Consider the following 21843-nt stretch of genomic DNA (forward strand, 5'->3'; position numbering starts at 1 on the left):
ACGCCTATCAAATCGGAACAATTATATTTTTGTCGAATGGTTCACTTTTTCATTTGTCGGACATCATTTGCTTGTACCGAGAGAAATGAGCTGGCCGTAGTGAGATTGCGGTTTTTTTTTAAACCGAATTACTATTAAAACCCTTTATGCAGACTCTGATGAAGAAAATAAAATGATTTCAAATAATGAATGATTTTCTTCATGATTTTTCAAGCCAAACTATTTCATCTATTTTGTTTTGTTGAAAACACAAACTAGTAGTAGTGCCATCTATGTCTATAAAAGAAGAATAATTGTTAATAAAGAAATTATACTAGTGGAATCCATAATTTATAAATGGAAAAACATTTAAATACTATTTCATCTTTTGTAACAGTTCAAACACAATTCAATTTCACACATGTTGGATAGTAAAATAAGTACATGGCATACACGACTTCCAAGTATTAATAATTTATATATTTGGCAAAAAAAACTTTCTTACAAATAAAAGATTAAACTCTAAATTAATTAACGTAATGAATTTTCTAGCAGAAAACGACTCCTTATTAAACTTTTAATCAAACCTGACTTTTTAAGTAGTTTTGAAAGTGTTTATTACCTCATAAACTTTTTTGAGGTTGTTTTGAGCCTCAGTTTCTGTAAAAAAAAATTAAAAAAAAGAATATTTTTCAAAATTATTTATTTAGTCTAGGCAAAAACAAATTGTTTACGGCCTTCAAAATTATTTTGTTTTTCTTTTAATACTCCTTTTTTTTATTTTTGTTACTATGTGTTACAATTTCTAATTTTTATTCCAATTCAACTTCTTGGTTACTTGCATGTATCCAATTCAATAATTAACTTGTACTATATTTGATCTTTTGTAATTTTTAACCATTGTATATATCAAATATATTGCATTTTTGTATACTTCAAAATTCTCAATAAATTCTCGCTGACTGGGCTCGTTCCTAGGCTGGGGTGGAACCGGACCAGTAGCCAAGCTTTGGGCTATATGGTAAAGGGTCTATAATGACCTAGGTACATGTCCAATATTTGGAGAAAAGAAGAAAAAAGTAAAATAAGTATATTATTTCTAATTATATTATTTAATTTTTAAAAATTGCATTAAAAGTTACAAATACGTGATAATTTTAATTTCTTAGTAAATGGTATCGGTGAGTGGGAATGTATTTTACTGTATCGTCAAACCGTTTGTCGTTGTTATCGTGTCGTGCAATGAAAAAGCGGACTTAAAAGGAATGTGTTGCTTCTAAAGTAGTCAAAAATATATATTTAAAATTTAAGTAACGATATGGAATTCACATTAGTTCTTATCGAACAAACAAAATCAACAAACATATCGAAACAAAGACTAAAGAAGAAAATTCTTAACCACTAAGGGTTCAAGCCAATATGGCAAAAATGTCGCCAAATGTTCCACAAATGTCGTTAAAATCATAAGCATGGGCGAAACATTTGTCGTTTTTAAATAAATTTGGTTCCAACAAAATAGTAATTGAGTTAGTATGAATAGTTATGGAATTTAATAGTATATTGTAATATTGAATAGTAATGGAATTAAAATGCGTGGTATTCAAATGAAATAACTTAAAGTGTCAGGTAAAATAATTTTTAAATTTAAACGTCTAAATTTCAAATTAACAAGCTGTGCTTTGTATTCATGTACTGACAATATAATTGTTCATCAATAAGATTATGCTTTTTCCTCCTTTAGAATTGACTTTATTTAAAATTTTATAATTTTTAGATAATTTTTAAAATAATATTTTGATAATTCTTCTTCTCTGCTTTTCCCATTTTATTTATTTGGTCTAAGCTTTTTAGTGCATAGACTAAAGCATTTAGTAAGCAGTTATTTAGTAAGCAAAGCATTTAGTAAGCAGTTATTTAGTAAGCATTTAGTAAGCAGTTTAGTAAGCTAAGCATTTTAGCATTTAGTAAGCAGTTATGTATTAACTGCTATTTAAAATTTTATAATTTTTAGATAATTTTTAATATAATATTTTAATAATTCTTCTTTTCTCTGCTTTTCCCATTTTATTTATTTGGTCTAAGCATTTTAGTATCCATTTTGGAATCAAAATGTTAATATTATTTTATTTATTTTTTTCATTTAATTTCAATAAATACTAATATTCAATCATTATGGGGTAATAAAGTTAATTAATTTTAGAGTGTCATAGTAATTCGTAAGATGAATAACTTTTGATAAGTTCCCTAATACGAATTATTTAACAGTAAAGTTCCATTTTTTTTCTTTAACTTGTCTATCATATTAAGTTTTTATGCCACAAAAATGAATACCTAGTCTATCCTATAGAACCACTAAACTTTCACTGTTGGTGTGAATCGTGCATTCAAGCTAGCAATAAAAATACAATTCAAACCAGTTGGATAGTTTTCAAGTTAAAATAAGGGAGTCAAACAAGAACAAAAATGAAATCAATTAAAAGAAAGCAATTTTTAATGAAAGGTGATTACTCTGTGCAATTTAACCGACCAAAAATCTGCGTACACTCTTAAAAAGTTTGTAATGTGCCTCACCATCATATATTTCATGTTCAAGCTTGCTGCCAAGTTTAACCACATTAAGATGCAAATTATTCGTTCTTAAACTGAATAGCACGAAAGGATAAGAAGCTTTTCTGTTGTCTATACTAAAAGAAGGACAGAGATGCAAGAATTGCTTCAGAGCGAAAAACGTGGAAGATTTATCCGCAGAGGGCAGGATGAAAGTGAGCTGGCAGGAAGCAATAGAGACCCTACTGAAGATTTTGCCTGCCACTGAGAATGAAAAGAGAAGTTCATGATGATGAAACTGGATTACACGATTGAACATGAACGAACGACTGTAATGGAAAAACGATACATTTCAACACTGTATTTTATGAAGGTCATGGATATTACAGTTCAACATAACATTGGTTCAAACCAATATGATGTTGAACCATGATACATAGATTATGTTGAGCCATAATATTGGAACCGATATTATGGTAGTCATCTGAACTGGATAGGCTGTTCAATGACGGTTATAAAATATAAAAAAAACATAATGGTTCATATAAAATATTTTAAAAAAAATAGGGTTGCCAGCCCGGTAGGTGATTTCAAGCACGGTCTGGCTTCTTGTGAAAAAAATCTTAAAACAGTAGCCCAAGTATCATATTAAAAATTTCTTTATTTTTTTAAATGGCGTAAGTAGAGTCCCATTTTGTGCATCTTTGCCACCTGAACTGAAAGCCAGTGCGAAAGAATGTTCATAATAGCCAATCATTCTTATCCGCCTTATGGTACTTGGGAAGAAAAATTTTCAACCGTTTCGCAATCACGTAAGTCCGGCGTTCACGGGTACTTGAACTATGAATTAAATTTTTTTTAACAATCATAAAACAAGTTGAAAAAATTCATAAATACTTTTTATTTCTTTTATCAGAATTTCTCAAAGATTAATAAAAGAAAAATAGTTGGAGCAAAATACATTTTTAAAAAAAATTAAATTAATCGAATTGCAGCGTTCACCTACAATTTTATAACTGGTCTTTGATGGAGTCGCCTTATTTTTTATAATAGGCATGATTTTTGTAGTAGATATAAAAACAAAACCACCTGAAGAAATTCAAAATAGAAGCATTCACGTCGTTAAAATCATTTAATTTTTATAGTCTGCGATCCTCAGTATGAAGTCAGAAGCAATTACATAACTTGAAAAGCGCAAAATAACCGCATCGTAATATTCTATTTCCGGTAAATATCGCAACGGAAATTGCTCCTGGGAAATTTACCCTAAGAAAAAATTCCATTAACGTGCAAACTATGAATTTCTTTACTTGCTTTTTTTAAATTATTGTGATTTTCCTTATGGATAACTGATAACAAGCACTTGTTTTTTAGACTATAAAAAAGTGCATTATTATAGCAATTTTTAGAAGGTCGAAATTTGATGTCAATCGTAGATAAAAAAAAAAATTATGCCTGAAAAAATTATGAGAAAATCCTAGTATACGTTACACGCTTAACACCATTTTAAAAAATGTTGCCAAGACCGAAATGGCGTTTCTACTAATACCACCAAAATTTGGCGTAGACAAAAGCATAGAAAATCGTAACCTAAAAACATACCATGAAAAAAAATTATATAAATTTTAAAAAAAAGCAATACCCAACGAATCTCGACAAATTTACAACTACAAATTACAAATTGTATCGCCCTCTCAAAATTCGCATTTGTCGCCAAATCCACCGTGTAACATATAATATAGGATTAAGCAAAAAAGTATTAATCGATAATACGAAACCCTATAAGTCCAAAACACAACGATCAAAAAATGAAAATTACCGTTGTTAATTCCTTTTACTTCAACTTTTTCTTCCTCATTTTGGAACATTTTTGAAGATTTTGTTCAGTTCCAGTTTAGAAATATATTTTAAGAACGATAGATAACTTATCCTCATAATGTAATACTAATTGTATAAAACTAATACTAATATATACTAAATGAATATATAATACTAATTAAATTAATAATAATGAACTCTTTTACGTCGCATAATTATTAGTTACCAAATTATATCAACGTATTACAACAATACGTAGAAACTTTCTTGTTTATAACTTACGCATCTTCACTTTATTATGAAAATAAAAGCGATAAGAACATTTTAAGTAATGAAGAGAGTTGAAAACAGATTTTTTTTGTTAATATTATGAACTTTTATGGATAATTTTCGATAGTTTTCGTAATCGATTATAGCATTGTTTTTATTTTTCATCATCACACTGGTACAAGTTCAAGCTCGGTGAAATTTGATGTTAATTTTCGTTTTTATCTCTGCGCACATTGCAGAAGTTTATGATAAAATTTTTCCTCTCTAACTTTATCTAAATAAATTCTTATTAACTCTGCATTTTCCTTCATAATAAAAGTTTATCAGGTTACGGACCCACAACGACTTTATCTGCGTTATAGGAATTTTGTTGCCAAGTCCAACTGCATAAGTTTGAAAGAAGGGCAAACGATGGGCATATTTACCACAGATAAACTTCTGGGATCGCAAAATTGGGTGAGCTGGAAGTGGATGGTTGAATTGTCTACTTATGGAGAATGAAGGAGCTTTCGAAGTGTATTCCGGGGGAATTGTAAAAACCAGAGCCGGTAGTCGATGGTGCTCCAGCTGATATCCAAAAAAAGTACAACCAAGAAATTGCCATGTTCGAAAAAAATAACATAGCTACTCGAGGGACTTTTTCGCGTGCAATAGATTCATCAATTTGTGATATAATTTCGATGCGTAAAAAGGCAAGAGACATTTGGGTAAAGCTGCACGAATTGAACTAATACAATACTCCTCATCCAATACTCTTTCATCGAGAATTCCAGAACAATCTATCAATGCTGAGCCTTCTTCAATGAAGAGGAAAATGATCCAGAAACAGCTGATGAAGAGGTGCAACTGAGAAATCGACAGAATTTAAAAGCTTTTGAAACAACACTTGAAAGCAACTGTTCATCGAATGTTGAGTTGTGGAACATATGGAAGCAGAGAGTTATTAAAAAGCAATAAATTTAGACAATACCTTTGAATGGCAGACTGAAATGAATAAAGAACTGAAGCAGAAAACAAGACACGGTACTTGTATGAGAGTAGAAAAGAGTTATTTGTGGTATTGCAAAAATAATTTGAAGTAACTCATAAAAATGCATATTTTTTTTCTTCTAAGCTACGATATCAAGAGATTGTGACAAATCTTTTAGTCAATCGAATTATGCTACCGAAGTTTTAAAGAAATTTGACGTGCGGGATGCATATCCTGCCTCTACACCGACTGAGAAGTGTCTGCCTGCAGGGGAAGATGAAAATGATTGTTGGATAAATTCTGAGGAAATTCCTTAAAGATAGTATGATATACTTAGCTGTAACTACTCGACCAGGCATAACTTTCGTAATGTCCTATTTTTTTCACAATTTCTAGAGAAGGAAATCATGGACATGAATAATTAAGAGTCAATGATTAAGTCATGGTATAGTAATGATAAATTCAATAATTAAGAGAGCCTTAAAATATGTCAAAGGAACAATTAATTTCGGATTATTGCTCCAAAGAGATTTCAAACCTGTAATCTTGGAAGCATATTGTGATGATGCAAATGATCTTAGCACTCAGAATATCATAAAAGAACCAAACACATAAATCTAAGATATCACGTGATAAAAATTCTAAATGGTGAACTCGTTGTTGACATATTTTTCTACAATGAACAACTTGCTGATATTCATACAAAATCATTGCCAAGAAACTTTTATTTTTCACCATAACGTTAGTTCAAGTTTAAGCTCGGTGAAGTTCGATGTTACAATTTGTTTTTTATCTCTGCGCACATTGCAGAAGTTTATGATTTCCTCTCTAACTTTATCTAAATAAATTCTTATTAACTCTCCATTTTCCTTTATAATAAAAAATTATCAGTTTTATTTAAAAATAATTATTGTATTTTATTTAATAATTTCAAATGCACTATATCGTTCTCACAACATAAAAATCAAATTTCCCATTCCAAGACTAATGATGCTTTTAATCATAAATATTTATTACATCGTCTAGACAATAAACTTTTATCTTCAAGTGGACTTCCCAAAATACATTAAAAGCAACGCTCTTCATTACATCAAAATCCCATTTAAGTTAAATGCCAAAATATTTTTTATCTAATTCTTTCGTTGTCAAGGTAACTAAAGCGCATTTTTTGAATGTCGACATTTAATATGTCATCTAATGTAAACAACTCGTTTTTTTCCATTTATTTATTTAAGTGCAGCAGCGCCATTTTGATCACTAGAATAAAGATGTTCCGTTATATAATTTACGAGCAGGCCTGGTTACAAACTTTCACAAACAAAAGGGAACATAGTGCATAATGCAAACAAAAGCAAAATTTTCCCCAGCCTAAAAATATCAGGCTAGTAACAATTTTATCTAAAGGTTAAAATCAGTCGGTTGAATCTTTAGAATAAAATTTTAACCATTGTCAAAAGTTTGTTACTGTCAAGTCATTAGCAATCGATTTATAGAGTTCTCATCCTAAATATATACTCCCGGGAAACAATGGTTCAGAAGCAGAGGATGTATCACAAAGAAATCAAGTAGAGACGTTTATTTCGTTACACAGATACAAAACATGATAAACGCAAGAGCTCGTCTCGGAAAGAAATTGGCAGTCAGTCAACAAATTGAAGAAAGCTTGCCCGCCTCAGTTATTTACAAGGGATGGTGATTCTATAAATCATAACGTCTTGCATCTACCTCTTTTGTAACGGATGAATACTTTTTTCTGCCTTTTAGTTCCCCCTGCTTTTACGTCCGGAGGAATTTGGAGAATAAAAACTATCAGAGCTGACATTTTTCTTTAAAGAAAATATCATTTTTTTCCCGATATGCGTTTTAAACGAAGAATTCCGATAAATCAAAAAGATAGCGTTTCTTTTCCGATAAAATGTTTTTGTTAGAAGACGTAAAAATTGATGAAGATTTACATAATTGCATTTTAGTTGGGCACATAAAACTAAAATCGATATTTTTTGTGCTATAAATTTTACAATTTATACTTGATGAAAAGGGGACTTAATTCGAAGATTGTCATCACGAAGCAACCCCGAGCAGCACCAGAAGATCAAGCAATTCGCGGACTCTCAGGTACAAGGCCCCGAGTCACGCACGATTTAGAGTACCGCAACACACAACGCCAATGAGTAAAAGGAGGAAGGATCAAAACCCACATGGCTGGGATGCCAATCTTGCTGCAGACGACAGAGCCAACAGCAGAGAGGCACCCCCATACCCCGACCCACCGATCAGACCCATGACCAGAAGGACATCGAGCTATACTGGATGACAAATAAACTTTGATTTGAATTCTTTGTACTAAAACTTTAATCTGAACACTTTTTTTAAATAATGAATGAAAAAACTTTGCTGCAATCGATTTTTAAAAAAAAAGTAATTCGATAAATGAAATAGATAAATTGTCTTTCTTAGAAGATAGATGGCAAGAATCGGTTGAGATGCTGCATATTCTAATGCCCGGACACCCACTGGACATCCTGAGGCACATCATAATAATAGGATGTCATCGATGAAAGCACTTCTGCGGAAACTTTTGACGGGTGGCCAACTAACTTCCAACTCCCATCGCATCTGGCTGTGAGGAGGAGGGTTGATTTGGCTTGATACATAATCTGTATTCTAATTCGTCCCAAACGTATTCTATAAGATTTAGATCGGCCTTCTTACAACACCGAACTAGTCTTTGAATGTCCTCAAATCAAGTATCGAGCAATGAAATATTCATTTATCCAACCATAAGAACCAGACCAAACCACGAAAACCATCTCCACGCCATGAACAGAATTCATTTCTCTAGGGTAGTGGCCAGACAGTGTACATAATTGCACTTTTGTTTGACGCACAAACTAAAACTGCAATAGTTCGCTCTATAAATATTATATTTTACAATTGGTGATGTATAAATTTGAATTCGAATACCTTACACAACGAATTTGACCTGAATATTTCGTCTTTGTACTATTATCATATTTCTACTGCACTGATTATTAATAAAAATAATCTTTTTTATATTCCATAAATGAAAAGTTATTATGAACAACAGTTCTATGAATTCGTACGTTTCGTATCCTTCTCCTATAATAAGTGTGTTTATAGGAAAACTTTTGGAGCTTCTTTAGAGTTCAAGTCAATTAGTTAAACAATCAGACTTTTGAAAAATAACTTTCCATAAAATCCAAATTAATCCTTGTATATGAATTATTTATTTTTTAAAGATATCTTTTGATAAATTTACATAATTCTTAACTCTTTGCTCTTTCTCCTGGGTTTTTACTTTCAGTGTATTATTTTTAATCCAAACTTTGGTGTGTGTGTTTTTTTTTATTCTTACCTTTACCATTTCAAATGGTGTCCTTTTAAAATATATTTATAACAAAATTAATTGATTTCTTCTTTTATGAGCTGCAGAGTAAAATTACCTCCTAAAATAATTCGCTAATTAGCAACAAAAAAAATTAAATGAACAATGAGTGACGCAAATAGCAACAAGACAAATCAATGTCACGAATAAAAATAATGGGACTCTCTTCAATAAAAAGAAAAATAGAACGAAAGTAAAGCAATAAAAAAAAAATTCTAATTACAGTAACTGACTCTTAAAAGGTCCATCGCATGCACCCCATAAATAAGATGTTCTTTTATGGGAAACCGTTCTAGCCACCATACATATCCAAACCAATAGAATGAATTAAAATTACTGCGATAATAGAGTCCAGCGCCCCACGGAGGAACCGCCCTTGCACAAGTCTCCTCCTCACGAAAAGCGAGGAAATTAAAGCCGAGGCGCAAGTTTAATCGGAGACTGAAAATAGCTCCGAGATTTCGTCCAAGCGTAATATTATACAAGACATTTATCAAAAGGTCTCCACGCCCTCTTTCTAGTCTAAGGTGACGACCTTTTGTATGCATGGACATTATTTATACGCCCCATTTTGTACTCTGTAGAGAGAGTCTCATAAATTACACTTTAATTTTAAAGTTTTAACTCTCACCAAAATAGGATATTTTTGTTAGTTGGGTCATTAGGTAGAGATTTAGATCGTGTTAAAATTGAAGAGTTAGTCTGTTCTTTAAGAAAAGGCTCACTCGTCTCATCAAATAACACTTTTAAACGAATATTATGCTGTTTGTATAACTGATGTTAAGTTTTGTCAATCTCTCCAGCCAGTCTGCTAATCATGAAAATGGCACAAAACGTCAATATGGACAAAAAGGCCACTCTTGGTGAAAATGATACACGTTTATGATCGAAACTTTAAATTAGACGAGTGACGTCAGCGTGTGTATCGATCCTGACTGGCTGATGAAACGAGACATTTGTTAACGCTAGTAACTGTTCTGTCTATTCTATTTCGAGTAAGCCTTCTCGACCCTTCTCTCACTCTCTATATCTTTTTTACAAAGAAAGATTTAGTTTATTTCTTATTTAACGCAAACACCGTGTAGAGCATAAACAAATTAATTAGGCAAAGAGAAATTTCCAGATACACAAAACAAAAATAATTAGTACTACAATAAAATGCATAAACAGATAATAAATATACGTTAATTAAGAGACGACAACAAGAAAGATTAAATTTTAACAAATTCGATTTTCGATGCGGCGTTGCATTTAAATTAACTTCTCGTTAATTAACATTCTAAATTATGTAGAGAAATTCAGCTTAGCTCATCTCTAGCCAGCAATATCCGAAATATTAACACGCCATTTGCTCGTCAACAACTAGCAGGCGCTGAGGTCATAGGTCAAGGGTTTGTGTACCGTTGCATTATTAAGTTCATAAAAATATGCAAAATTTGAAATTAATACATTTACTTTTATTCTACTTTTCGAAGGCTCTGTTATAAGATGATGCTTTTTTGCGAATAGTATGCTCCATTTTAGTAACTGCTTGCAGTTTGGAAATCCCAGCATGACTGTTATTCATGTCTGTTATATCAAGTTTAGACTGTCTTTAGTCAGCGTCTTCTATTCTAAAGTCTAAAAATGGCGTAAAACTTCAATAGGAAGAAAAGCATCAGTTTTGTAAAACTGGTTAATGCTGGTACTTAATCCATTTCGCCAAGGCAAGCGATACTTCAACTGTTTGTTTTTTTTTAATGAATAAATAATATTGGAACCTCGTGTTCATGCACCGCTGGGTCCACCGACTGATTCGAGGATTGCCGCAATTGACAGTCAACAGTACTACCTGGATGCTCCCAATGGGTGCGGGTCAGGGTGAAGCCTTGCTTAATGAATAAATAAAAAATAAATAAATAATGTATGCTTAAATTTTATTTTATTAAATAAGCTTGATTTTTATTTCAAAATTATATTTAATTTTTGTTTAAATTAATAAAGTAGCTGAATTTCTTTGCCGGTGAAGGACCGTCATTTTTTAATGTTTTGAAAGTTACTCCAATGCCGCGTTATTTGGGTAAATCATGGCACTTGTTCATGTCACGATTCAGTAGCCAATTAGGTTATACACTCACGCATGTCGTCGCATCCAATTAAATCTAATTCGAAAATTGATTCAGCGTGATAAACTAAGCTTAATTGCTGTATCGTTATCACGCCAAACACAACCACGTGATTTAGCCAAACCATGTGATTTCAGTTGTATTTTTCTTATCGAGTTTCTAGAACGTAATAATTCATTGATTTAAAAAATTCCTCACTAAAAATCTCGCCAACTTGATGTGTTTTTTCTTTAAAAAAGGTTAATAAATTTTAAAATATTGAGTCTTGTGTTCATTTAAAAGCCCAAACAGTTCTTTTACGACATGATGGCATATATAGCTTAAAATTGCAGCTTTGCCTAAATGTGAGGCACTTAAATTCTGGCTTCTTTATTTTTCTTGGCGAAAAAGCTCCGAAAAACACTGCTAACCACAGTCTAAAATTCAAAAATAGCAAACTATTCAGCAACTTGATTAAATTCAAAACATTCCGAATTTTACAGAGCTCTACCTCTACATCTTTAAAAAAATAAATAAATAAAATAAATAAAAGATGCAATTTTCAATTTCTTTGTTGACAAAAAAGCGTCAAATTTACTGTTAAAAGTTTTTCTTTCCAGTAAAGAAAGAAACCATCATTTTTTTTCTGAGGCTAATTCTATGGTGAATTTCAGTCCGGTTTTTTTTAACAACGGATGCCTGAATGGTTATAGAAACTACTTTTTCACAAAAGAAGTTGTAAAGCTGTCACAAACTACTTTCAGTACAAATTCCACTCATTTTTTTTTTATTATTATTTGGCGCCGTCAAAGTAGTGATTGCTGCCAAAAACATTTTCTATTCTTTAGATATTTTGTGAAGTGATAGACAAAAAAAAGATTTTTAGAAGAATGTGTGTTTTAAATTTACTTTATATATTTATATCTGGAAATAGCTTTCAACACGATCGATCAAGTTAAAATCACCCAATTTCACCCCACAACTTCCCAATTAGAATTTTGATAAAACAAGTCGGAACTTTTAGGAGAAATTATAATTTAAAAAAAATGCATTAAAAACTAGTAAACGCAAAAGTTTAAGTGATTCATTCAGAACACTTTTAAATCGTTTGCACTTTAATATTAGAATAACTTTTGTTTATTTGAAAAAATTTTAAGAACTAGGGTTATATTTTACTACAAGTTCAACAGTTTGATTCTTACTCTTTCAGCACGTCAAACTGAACTGTGTAGCTGCATTTCTATGGACTATGGGGAGGCACGCATGACATTTTTTACTACAAGTTTAGCAGTTAATAATTCCTGAAATAACTATCAAATGTTATTTTTTTTTATTTTCAAGTTTCTAATCCTTATAATTATTAGAAGCTTCTAATACGTTAATTCGTAGTAATTTTGCAATGTAAATTTGAACATTTTAAATAGTGGCTGCTCTGAGGATTTTTTTAATATAAGTCAAAACAATTATTTTTATATTGCGAATGTTTCATAGCGATCATATATTAAATATATATATTTAGAATCCTTGTAAAAATTCGAGTAAAAAATATATACATTAAGGCATTTAAATAAGATAAAAACAAAACTTCCATAGAAATCTACTAAATCACAAATAAGAAAGAAAGAATAAAAAAAAACATCAAAACCAGTTTGATTTTCAGGTGGAACTTGGTGTTTAAAATAATCACTTCTAACCTCCTCTCTGTATCGTTAGGCAACCGAACAGGTTTTGATAACTTTAATTTCTGCTTTTCTCAGCCATGATTCGTTAGATTTCGATAAGTTTTTATATTAGGGTGGGTGACATTCACACATTACACAACAGAGAACAACACCCAGAGAGAAACATCTATGCCCTGAGCGGGATTCGAACCCGCAACCATTGGCTTCACAGTCGGACACGCTGACCGCTCGGCCACCTGGACGACTTATTTAAAATTTAAAGGATTATAATTCTTTAACAATTGCTTGTGTGTGAAGGATGCTTATAAAAACGAATTTGTTTACTCTTTTATGAGGACCGCAATAATATAACACTAAACATGCCATTTATAATTCGAACACATAATTTAATAAGATCACACGAATCAGCGTTTTGGGGATACTTTAAGAATAGCAACTTAAAATGTGCAATATTTATACTTTAATTATGCAAAAACAATACTCGGAAACATCTGTAATGGTGTAAGTCGTCACCACTATTTTTGATTAGATTAACTATTTCTGGTGGATCGCTGAAGAAACCAAATATAAAAATTTCTAAAATTAAAAACCCATTTTAAAAAAATGTATTCTTAATTTTTTTTCTGAACGTAATTTAAGAACTGCTTCTAAAAAAAAAACTTTTATGTTTAAAAAAATAATGGTGAGAGAAACCGCAAACTTAAATGTAAATAACATATTAAAAATAGTTTTTGGAAGGGGTAAATGGATAGAAAGTTATTTATATATGTCTTATTATGCATCGGTATTTCACTATCAATGAACATCTGGCTATATTACCGGTGCATAAGTCAAACCCTCTGATTTTCCTCACATTTGAAGGAAGTGAAAAGTGGATTTATATGAATTTGATTTGCATGTAGTTCTGTTTCTTTAATATCTCAGTATATTTTGGTTATTTCAAGCTATAACAAAAAAAAATATTATTATCCGCTAGTTTATTATAATTTTTATCACTTGAAACTATATAACTTAGTGCAATACGCTAAAATTTCTATATTTCCCACTATCCAATAGTATTTCGTTTAAATAATAATTTTAAAAATATAATTGAGAAAATACTTAATTAAAAATGCTAATTAAAACATTGGAAAGTTTTCGAAACAGTTTTCGAAATTGGAATAAAAGGCCAAAAGTCGTGATTATTTTTTATATTGCATGCAATATAAATATAATTTCATGAATTTTACGTACAATATATTTTTATAAACTCTCAACTAATATCATTTCATACTGGAGGGACTTAATTAGTCCTAAGCATCGTTCTTATCTAATCTAAACATAATTATTAAAGCATATCGAGTAATGTGTGTTAATACATTTGATAATACTCTGACTGGAATCTAATCATGACTTCACTTCATCCTTAGCATCAGTTTATACTTGCATTAAAGTTAGCCTTATAAAAGGTTGTTGGTATACAAGGGACTATACAAATATTGTGTAGTCCCTGAAGAGAGAATTGGCTAGAGAGCACAATTTTTACAAATTTATCAAAAAATTCATATTTAATTCAACTTTTAACTCATGAGATTTTTTTAACAATTATTTGGATGCATTTGTGGCGTAACTTCCACTATAAATATTAAATACCGAAATCCCCGTATATAAGACACCGTTATAAATACCGTATATAAGACATGTTAACTTGATTCTACCTTTTGATAGATTAGAAGGTTGACATAGTCTAAGATTTATAATTCTCCACAATGGTGACCTGCGGACGTGATATGAAGTTGCCAACATTGATGGATGATACACATTAAACAGTTCATTTGCTTAAAAATATACTGCTCAAAGTTCGGTAAAGTATTAAATAGTCTCACCGGTCAATAAACAATATTGAAGAAAAAAAAATGAGCGAAATGCTATAAAACAAATATATATATATATAATGAGCAAAAAATTGATATAAATAAATAAACAGCATGAATCAACTAGTGGTATCCGTTCATCGAATTCTATAACAGATAAAATTCTGGAAGGGGAGTAATGTGGCGTAACTACCGCTACAAATATTAAATACCAATTCACTAGTATATGAGACATGTTAACTTGATTCTATCTTGAGGTACCTTTTGATAGATTAGAAGGTTGACATAGTCTAAGTTTAAATCCCCACACATTCTGGCTTAGGTCTGAAATACCTAAGTTAAGATTTCCACACTATATTTTTTGAAGAAGTAGTTGTTTTTGTCCACAAGCTATAAGCATAGCACATTTTCTGTTCATGTAGTAGTTTATTATCACTCATAAAGGTATATCTATAGCTAAAATGAAATCCACTTCAATTTAAGCCTCATTGGAGAATAAATATTGACATACTTTGATTAAAATACTAATTTGTAATACAGTATTTTACAGTAGTAAGAAAGAAATTTTGAGCTCAAAACCATACGTTTACAAATAATTATTCAATTCGACTTATTTTAAAGCGCAAAACCAATTTTTAGTTGAATCAGGTTTAAATAACCACAGTTTTACTCGGACAACACTCGGCGCGCATAGCTTAGCTATACTCGCAAAACAGAAAACGAGACTATACTGATGTTCTGTTTTAGTTTAATGTACACTATCTGGCCATTAATGACCGGACACCCCTCATTTCGGATACATGAGGTGCTAGTATCAAGTCAGTAAGGCGTCCGTATCACAGCTTTAACCCTTCTAGGAAGACTATCCACTAGGTGTTGGTACACGGCGGCAGGTATTGCCCGCCATTCCTCCTGTAACATGGCGAAGAGTTGAGTGGTGGTTTTGGGGCGTTGTGGTCTGTCCCTCAACCGGCGCTCCCACTCATCCCAGAGATGCTCAATTGGATTGATGTCGGAACTTTGGGATGGCCAGTCAAGCTCTTGCACCCCCATTTCATCAAACCAGTCCGTGATGACATGTGCTTTATGAATAATAGCGTTATCGTGTTGAAACACAAATGGGCCATTACCGAACTGTTGCCACAGGGTGGGAAACGCCGAGGATTGTCCAGGATGTCTCTATACCCTTCTGCGTTCAGGTTTCCACGCACTAACACCAAGGGTCCAAGACCAAACCATGAGAAACAGGACCACACCATAATTTCTCCACCGCCGAACTTCACAGTGGGGACAATGCACTCCGGTAGGTACCGTTCTCCGGGCATTCACCAGGTCCACACCCGTCCATCAGAGTGCCACAACATGTAGCGTGACTCATCACTCCACATAACGTTTTTCCATTGTTCTACTGTCCACTGGCGACGTGCTCTGCACCACTGAAATNCATATGAAAGTATACATCGATGTTGCTAATCTACGATATCTTGCAGAGGAAATTTGACCCATATTAAAAAAAGTTATTCAAGATGCCCACTCCAGTCCCATGTCTACACTAGTCCCCCCCCCCTCTCCTGCATATTTTATGATGATTTTGAATCTTGATACCCTTGTTTAGAAAAACAAGCGAATTATAAAATCTCCCACCGTGCGTTTTTCAAAACGTAATTTTACCTTTAAATTTAATCATTTTCTAAATTTATAATGTTTTTTTTCCCTTCTTTTTCGGTAAAGAAAAAAAAGACATTATAAATGACTTACATCAATCATACTCCTACCCCTAGTCAGCAAAAATAAGCAATTAGAAACCCATCTCTCTTGTTTAGTGCTTAAAACAGGCTATTACCTGTAACCATCGTAACGATTCCTAATGATAGAGTAAAAATATCTAAAACATGGTCTTTAACTAAATATTTTAGATTTTAAAAAAAAAGTGTTTATTTTGAAAGTGATCAAAGTTCATTTATATTTAAATCAAAAATTATTTGTCATAAATGTATGCTATCCTAAAATTGTGGTTAAAATTTCATTCTAAGTTTGCAATCACCTGTCTAGATGCGCATGCACACAACCATTATTTTATCTTATTTATATATTCGACAAAAAGATATTACTTTAACATAAATCTGTACAGTGAAAAATGCTTTAGATCGAAGAAAAAAATATTACAAATGATATGAACTTTTTCCCTGTTGCAGGGTAAGGAATAATTGATAAAAAAGAAGAAGGGAATCGGTCAAAATCTGGAGCGGAAAAGTAGGAGACAGACTATTTTTCTACTCGGTGAGACTCGGGATCAAAAACTGAATTCCCTAAGGAGAGTCTCAGAAACGGCCTCCATGTTCCTCCACAGAGCTATGAGGTAAGTTAAACTACTGATCAGCTAACATGGGAAGTTCTTCCGACTTTAAGATATCTGTTGCAAATGAGAGTAAAACAATTTCTGATTGTTGCGGCCCTCGGCCTTTTCAATCGGCCATGGCCAGATTACGTAGTGGCCATCTTAAGTGTTTAAGGTTTCATAATGGGGAGAAGACTTTCCAACCTTGTTCCTGCTCACAACCTGCTAGTCCTGATCACTTTATTTTTTGTCTTGGCGCTTCTTTTAAGCAGCTGCTGGTCGGGACTTTCTGCAGAGATATGGTGAACTAACGCGACGGGACCTTCTGGACATGGTCCAGGCTTTCCTTCTCCAGGGGGATGTGTAACAACAACACAATTTCTGATAGGGGAGAATCAAAGAAATGACATTCCAAACATAAACTCAAGCGGATTGGTAATTCAACATCCCAAATCAAAAAGATTTGTCATTATAGCCAGAACGCGATTCTGTTGTCTGCAGAAGTTCTCGTTACAGTACCTTCTTTTCCTTTTGAAGTACGGGAATTAAAAGGCAATAATTCACTGTTTCGAAAAGTAAATTATAACATGAAAGTGTTCCTTGTTTCCAAACAGGTACTTCACACGTTTCCGAAATTTTCCTAGAAGGAAGCCCATCTTTTTTGCCAAATGAAAATCGTGGAGTTTTTCACTAAACACACTCACACGTCTGAGCAATGTAAAATGTGTGGCTTAACATTATAATGTCCTACGCCTTTCAATTACACACATGTTCCAAAAATTAAGGATAATGCTAACTCTGAAAAATAAAGGTTCAGAAATATAACAAACGAAACTACATTCATAAAGCGTATTCATTAAACGAAAGATAAAGAATTAAAAAAGATGGCGTATGTACGATATCATTCATAAAAGCTACGACTTTCGCACCCTACAGCAATTACAAAAAATATCTCCTTTACAAAACTTAATATTATATGGTTAAGTTAATACATTAAATGTCTCTTATGCAATGAAATACAGTCCGTACTTAGCTTAGGCAACCTGAGAATCAAATTATCGAGCTAATCTTGAGGAAGGATAGTCCACTCGACAAGCAATGAACTCCGAAGTTCCAGTACACGTGCAGGGGGTGGTTGACAGGCTGCAAATAGTCAGAAACTCGTTGGTCCCACACATGCACTATCGGATTCAAGTCAGGTGAGAATGTTGGCTACTCCATACGGGTGATATCCTCAGATTCGTTTACGATGTTTGCTCTGTAAAAACAGGTGTTGCCATCCATAAACACTAATTCTTTGCCCATGGCATCCTTAAACATACGTACATGTTCTTCCAGAATGATATCCCGATAAATGTGACCAATCATGGTTCCGATTTGAACATGTAGATTTGTTCTGGAGCCCAGTATGCTTCCACCTCAAACGAACAACCTTGGATCACCGTAACGGTGTCGTTCAGTGACGTTCTATGGGTGGTAACGGGTACCTAGCGTTCTCCATATCAAAGCCTCACGTGAATCAGACTACACTGGATTCGTCGGAAAACATACCCTCAAACCCACAGTTACGATTTTCACATTGCATGTTCTCTATTTCAGGCTAATCGCTGGTGACAGTAAGTTGCCGACAACGGAACACATCTGAAACATGGCTGATTACAGACCAATATTTACCAAACTTCGTACACGGTTTGCCTTGAAACTGCGGTACCCATGGCTGCAGATAACTGGCGAGACAGATCGGATACTATGCTCCGTCTGCTTCGTTAGGCAGCTACAGCCAAATACCTGTTTTCATTACGCAGGCATTTCATTTTCGTTACGCAGGTAACCTGTACTGTAACGGCTCATGTCAGTAGACGTTACTGACTTTGGGGAATTCCATCTCAGTACGTCGACATTCCAAGTGGCCGATAATTATACATACCACTTAAAAAACCTGCAACGTACGTTCTCAGTATCATAACTTTTCGGTTATGGCACTGACCGGCTTACAGAAAGCTTGTGAACCATTTTATTTCTTCGTCCCCATTTACTCTCTTACTCTCCATTCTATTCTTCCATTTTACTCTCTTACACTTTCGTCATTCTGACGTAATATATGCGTCAGGTATAATTTGTATATTATTCTTGATGATGTATGTGAAAATTCCACGAACAAAAATTATTTTTGAAGTTCAACTTCCATGTAATTCTGGATTATTGATTCTGATTTCTCAATTATCTTGAATTGTACCTTTAATGTATATTTTTTACAGAGCCCAAACAACTTTCTAACAGTTTCCATTTAATTCACCGCATAAAGTTTAAATAGATACTTAATAAACAATTTTTACCGTATTTGTTTAATTTAAAGAAAATGAAGGGCCGAGATAGCCTGCTCGGTAGGGTGCTGGGCCTATGTCTGAGAGTTCGTGGGTTCGAACCCCGCCGGCCGAAGACTCCCCGTGTAGTAAATGGTGAGTGATGCACGTTAAATCTGCCGAGTCGCAAAGTCCTCTATGTTCCCATAACAAATCAATACATCTGAGGGTACTGGATTGAAGATCGATCGTTTTCTGATTCAGGTCAAAATTACGATCTGTGGATGTATGAATGGGTCCGCCCTATAAAACGTGCTGTGACGTGTGTGTGGCTGAAGACGAATTCTTGACCATAGGATGGCGCCACTGAAAAAACAAGAAACGCACACTCTGCCTTAAATTTGCCCGGTTTCACCAAGCAAGCTTGCCCGTGTGGCAAGTGACATTAGAAACAACAACAAAGATAATGAATGAATTAAAGTTTTTATCAAAATAATTGCAATTTTCAAACATTTATCCAAGTTATCCAAGTAAATATTTATCCTAGTAAAAATGAAGCATGGGTTGAACATTTTTGAACAGCAACGAAAAAAAAAAGTTTATATTAATTTTAGAACTATATAAATTTAAAAAACAAAAACATTCGATGTGTTTTTGTTTTATTTGAGAATATTTCTTTAAAAAATCAAATTTCTAATTAACTATAGACAATTTTTTTTCTTACGCTGCTTACTTAAGAAACTATTGCTTGAAAAATAATGAGAAGAGTTAAACAGAAATTTTAAGGATTGAACTCTTCTCATTCTTCTCAACTCAGAAATTATAAAAACGTTGAAAATTTAAATAATATACTAGGATTACAATAATAGTTTTTTTTTTTCAAAATAAAAAAATCTAAAATAATTCCTTACAGTGCAAATAAAAAATAAAAAACGGACTTAAAAATTACCAAAGAAATTAATTGCGAAAAAAACTCATCCTATGCTTCAAAGGACCAAAAAAAGTCAAGACTTTTCACTGCTACAATCTTCGGTTAGCACAGTAAAGCTATACGAAGAAAACTGTAGCGGAGGAGATAGTGGCGTTACTGAGATAACCGAAGAATAAAATTGAAAATTCTTGATAACAGGAACAGACGAACTGTTGAAGGCGGAAAGTGTTATATTGTTCTTTCAAAGTAACAGGCGGTTTTTTTCTGCTATCTAACTTCCGCTTAATGCAATTTTTATTTCCTATTGCTATGGTAAAAATCATGCTTAAATTTAAAATTTTTACATTTAACAGATTTTACAATTTTAATGAAAAGTATTCACTTTTTACCAGAATTCTTCTTATAGAATTTCATGTTTTAACTTAATTTTTTTCTTCTTTTATGTCAGAAATTTTGACTTAACGTTACTTTTTCAGCAAAATTTAAACAATCACTTTCCTTTTGTTATATTATTAATGCAAAAATTACTTTAAATTTTTAAATTATTTCGACAATTACTAACTTTTGGTTATATTATTATTTCAACAATCATTTTGCCTTTGTTACATTATTTATTCAATGCTTATTTAATTTCTTATATATTTTCAACAATCATTTTCCGTTTGTTACATTATTATTTCAATGATCACTTTCTCTTTATTACATTATTACAACAAATACTACCTTTTTGCTATAATATTATTTCAACAATTGCTACCTTTCTGTTATAATATTATTTCAACAATTACTACCTTTCTGTTATAATATTATTTCCACAATTGTTTTCATTTTGTAATATTATTATTTATGCAATTGCTATGGTTTTGTTACATTATTGTTTAAACTATGATAATCCTTATATTTTACTTTTTGATATTATTTTATTTATGCATCTTTATTTGTAATATAAAGTAAATTAATACTGAATGCTTAAAACAGTAGCAGGAAGGAGCTTTAGACGAAAGTGGAGTGGCATATTCAAGAGCTTTTAGTTCCGAAAAAAAGAGGCATGGGAAACCTAAAATTGACCTCTGAACTACAGTATGTGAATTTTCTTATGCAATTTCGTCAAAATTCTAAGATTTTAATTTTCTTTTAAAATAACAGTCAAAAATTTCCACCTTTTTATATTTACTCCTAAAAAATTTTTACTGGATAAGATAATTAAAAGTTTCTAGTTAAAAATGAAGAACAACAAAATTCAATTTAAATTTACTTATTTCATTAGTCAATTCGACATAATCGGTTTATAAAATGTAGTTATCGAATATTAGAGCGTGCATTCATTAATGAAGGCCATAAATCTCTCAAATTATTTTGATGATTTTGTTAGATATTTTGAGATTTTTATAGCACGTATACCGCCTCATTAATTTTAATTTAAAAATAAAGCCATGAAAAAGAATCATACGAATTAAAGTCATTTGAAGTTAATGATTATTTGATGTTACTTTGTGACGTACATATTGCTCCGACTGACAATGACCACTGTACAAGCTCAAGTTGTCACACTAACCGGGGAAATTTCTCCTTATTTCCCCCTTTAGGAAACGATGGAAAATTTACTCAAAAATTCTCCAAAAAAAAAGCCGGGGCGGGGGATAGAGCTCGAAATGAGGTGAC

At 32.2% G+C, this 21843-nt stretch overlaps 2 protein-coding genes across 8 annotated transcripts in view; one reads left to right on the forward strand and one right to left on the reverse strand.

The window, feature by feature from the left end:
- Window positions 1–21843, reverse strand: part of LOC107440814 (uncharacterized) — a 651143-nt gene that overhangs the window by 538022 nt on the left and 91278 nt on the right. The window lies entirely within an intron of this gene.
- LOC107440819 (tetraspanin-9-like) overlaps window positions 1–21843 on the forward strand; it is a 231209-nt gene that overhangs the window by 206690 nt on the left and 2676 nt on the right. The window contains exons 4-5 of one of the 3 annotated variants that reach the window (XM_043040728.2): window positions 16805–16968; window positions 21163–21261. In XM_043040728.2, coding sequence (XP_042896662.1) covers window positions 21230–21261 — 32 coding nt within the window. In that variant the 5' untranslated portion in view covers window positions 16805–16968; window positions 21163–21229. Of the gene's footprint in view, window positions 1–16804; window positions 16969–21159; window positions 21262–21843 lie in introns of all 3 variants that reach the window. The other 2 variants (XM_043040727.2, XM_043040730.2) reach the window with 2 other exon arrangements.

Source organism: Parasteatoda tepidariorum, chromosome 5, assembly GCF_043381705.1.
Source record: "Parasteatoda tepidariorum isolate YZ-2023 chromosome 5, CAS_Ptep_4.0, whole genome shotgun sequence".
NCBI lineage: Eukaryota > Metazoa > Arthropoda > Arachnida > Araneae > Theridiidae > Parasteatoda > Parasteatoda tepidariorum.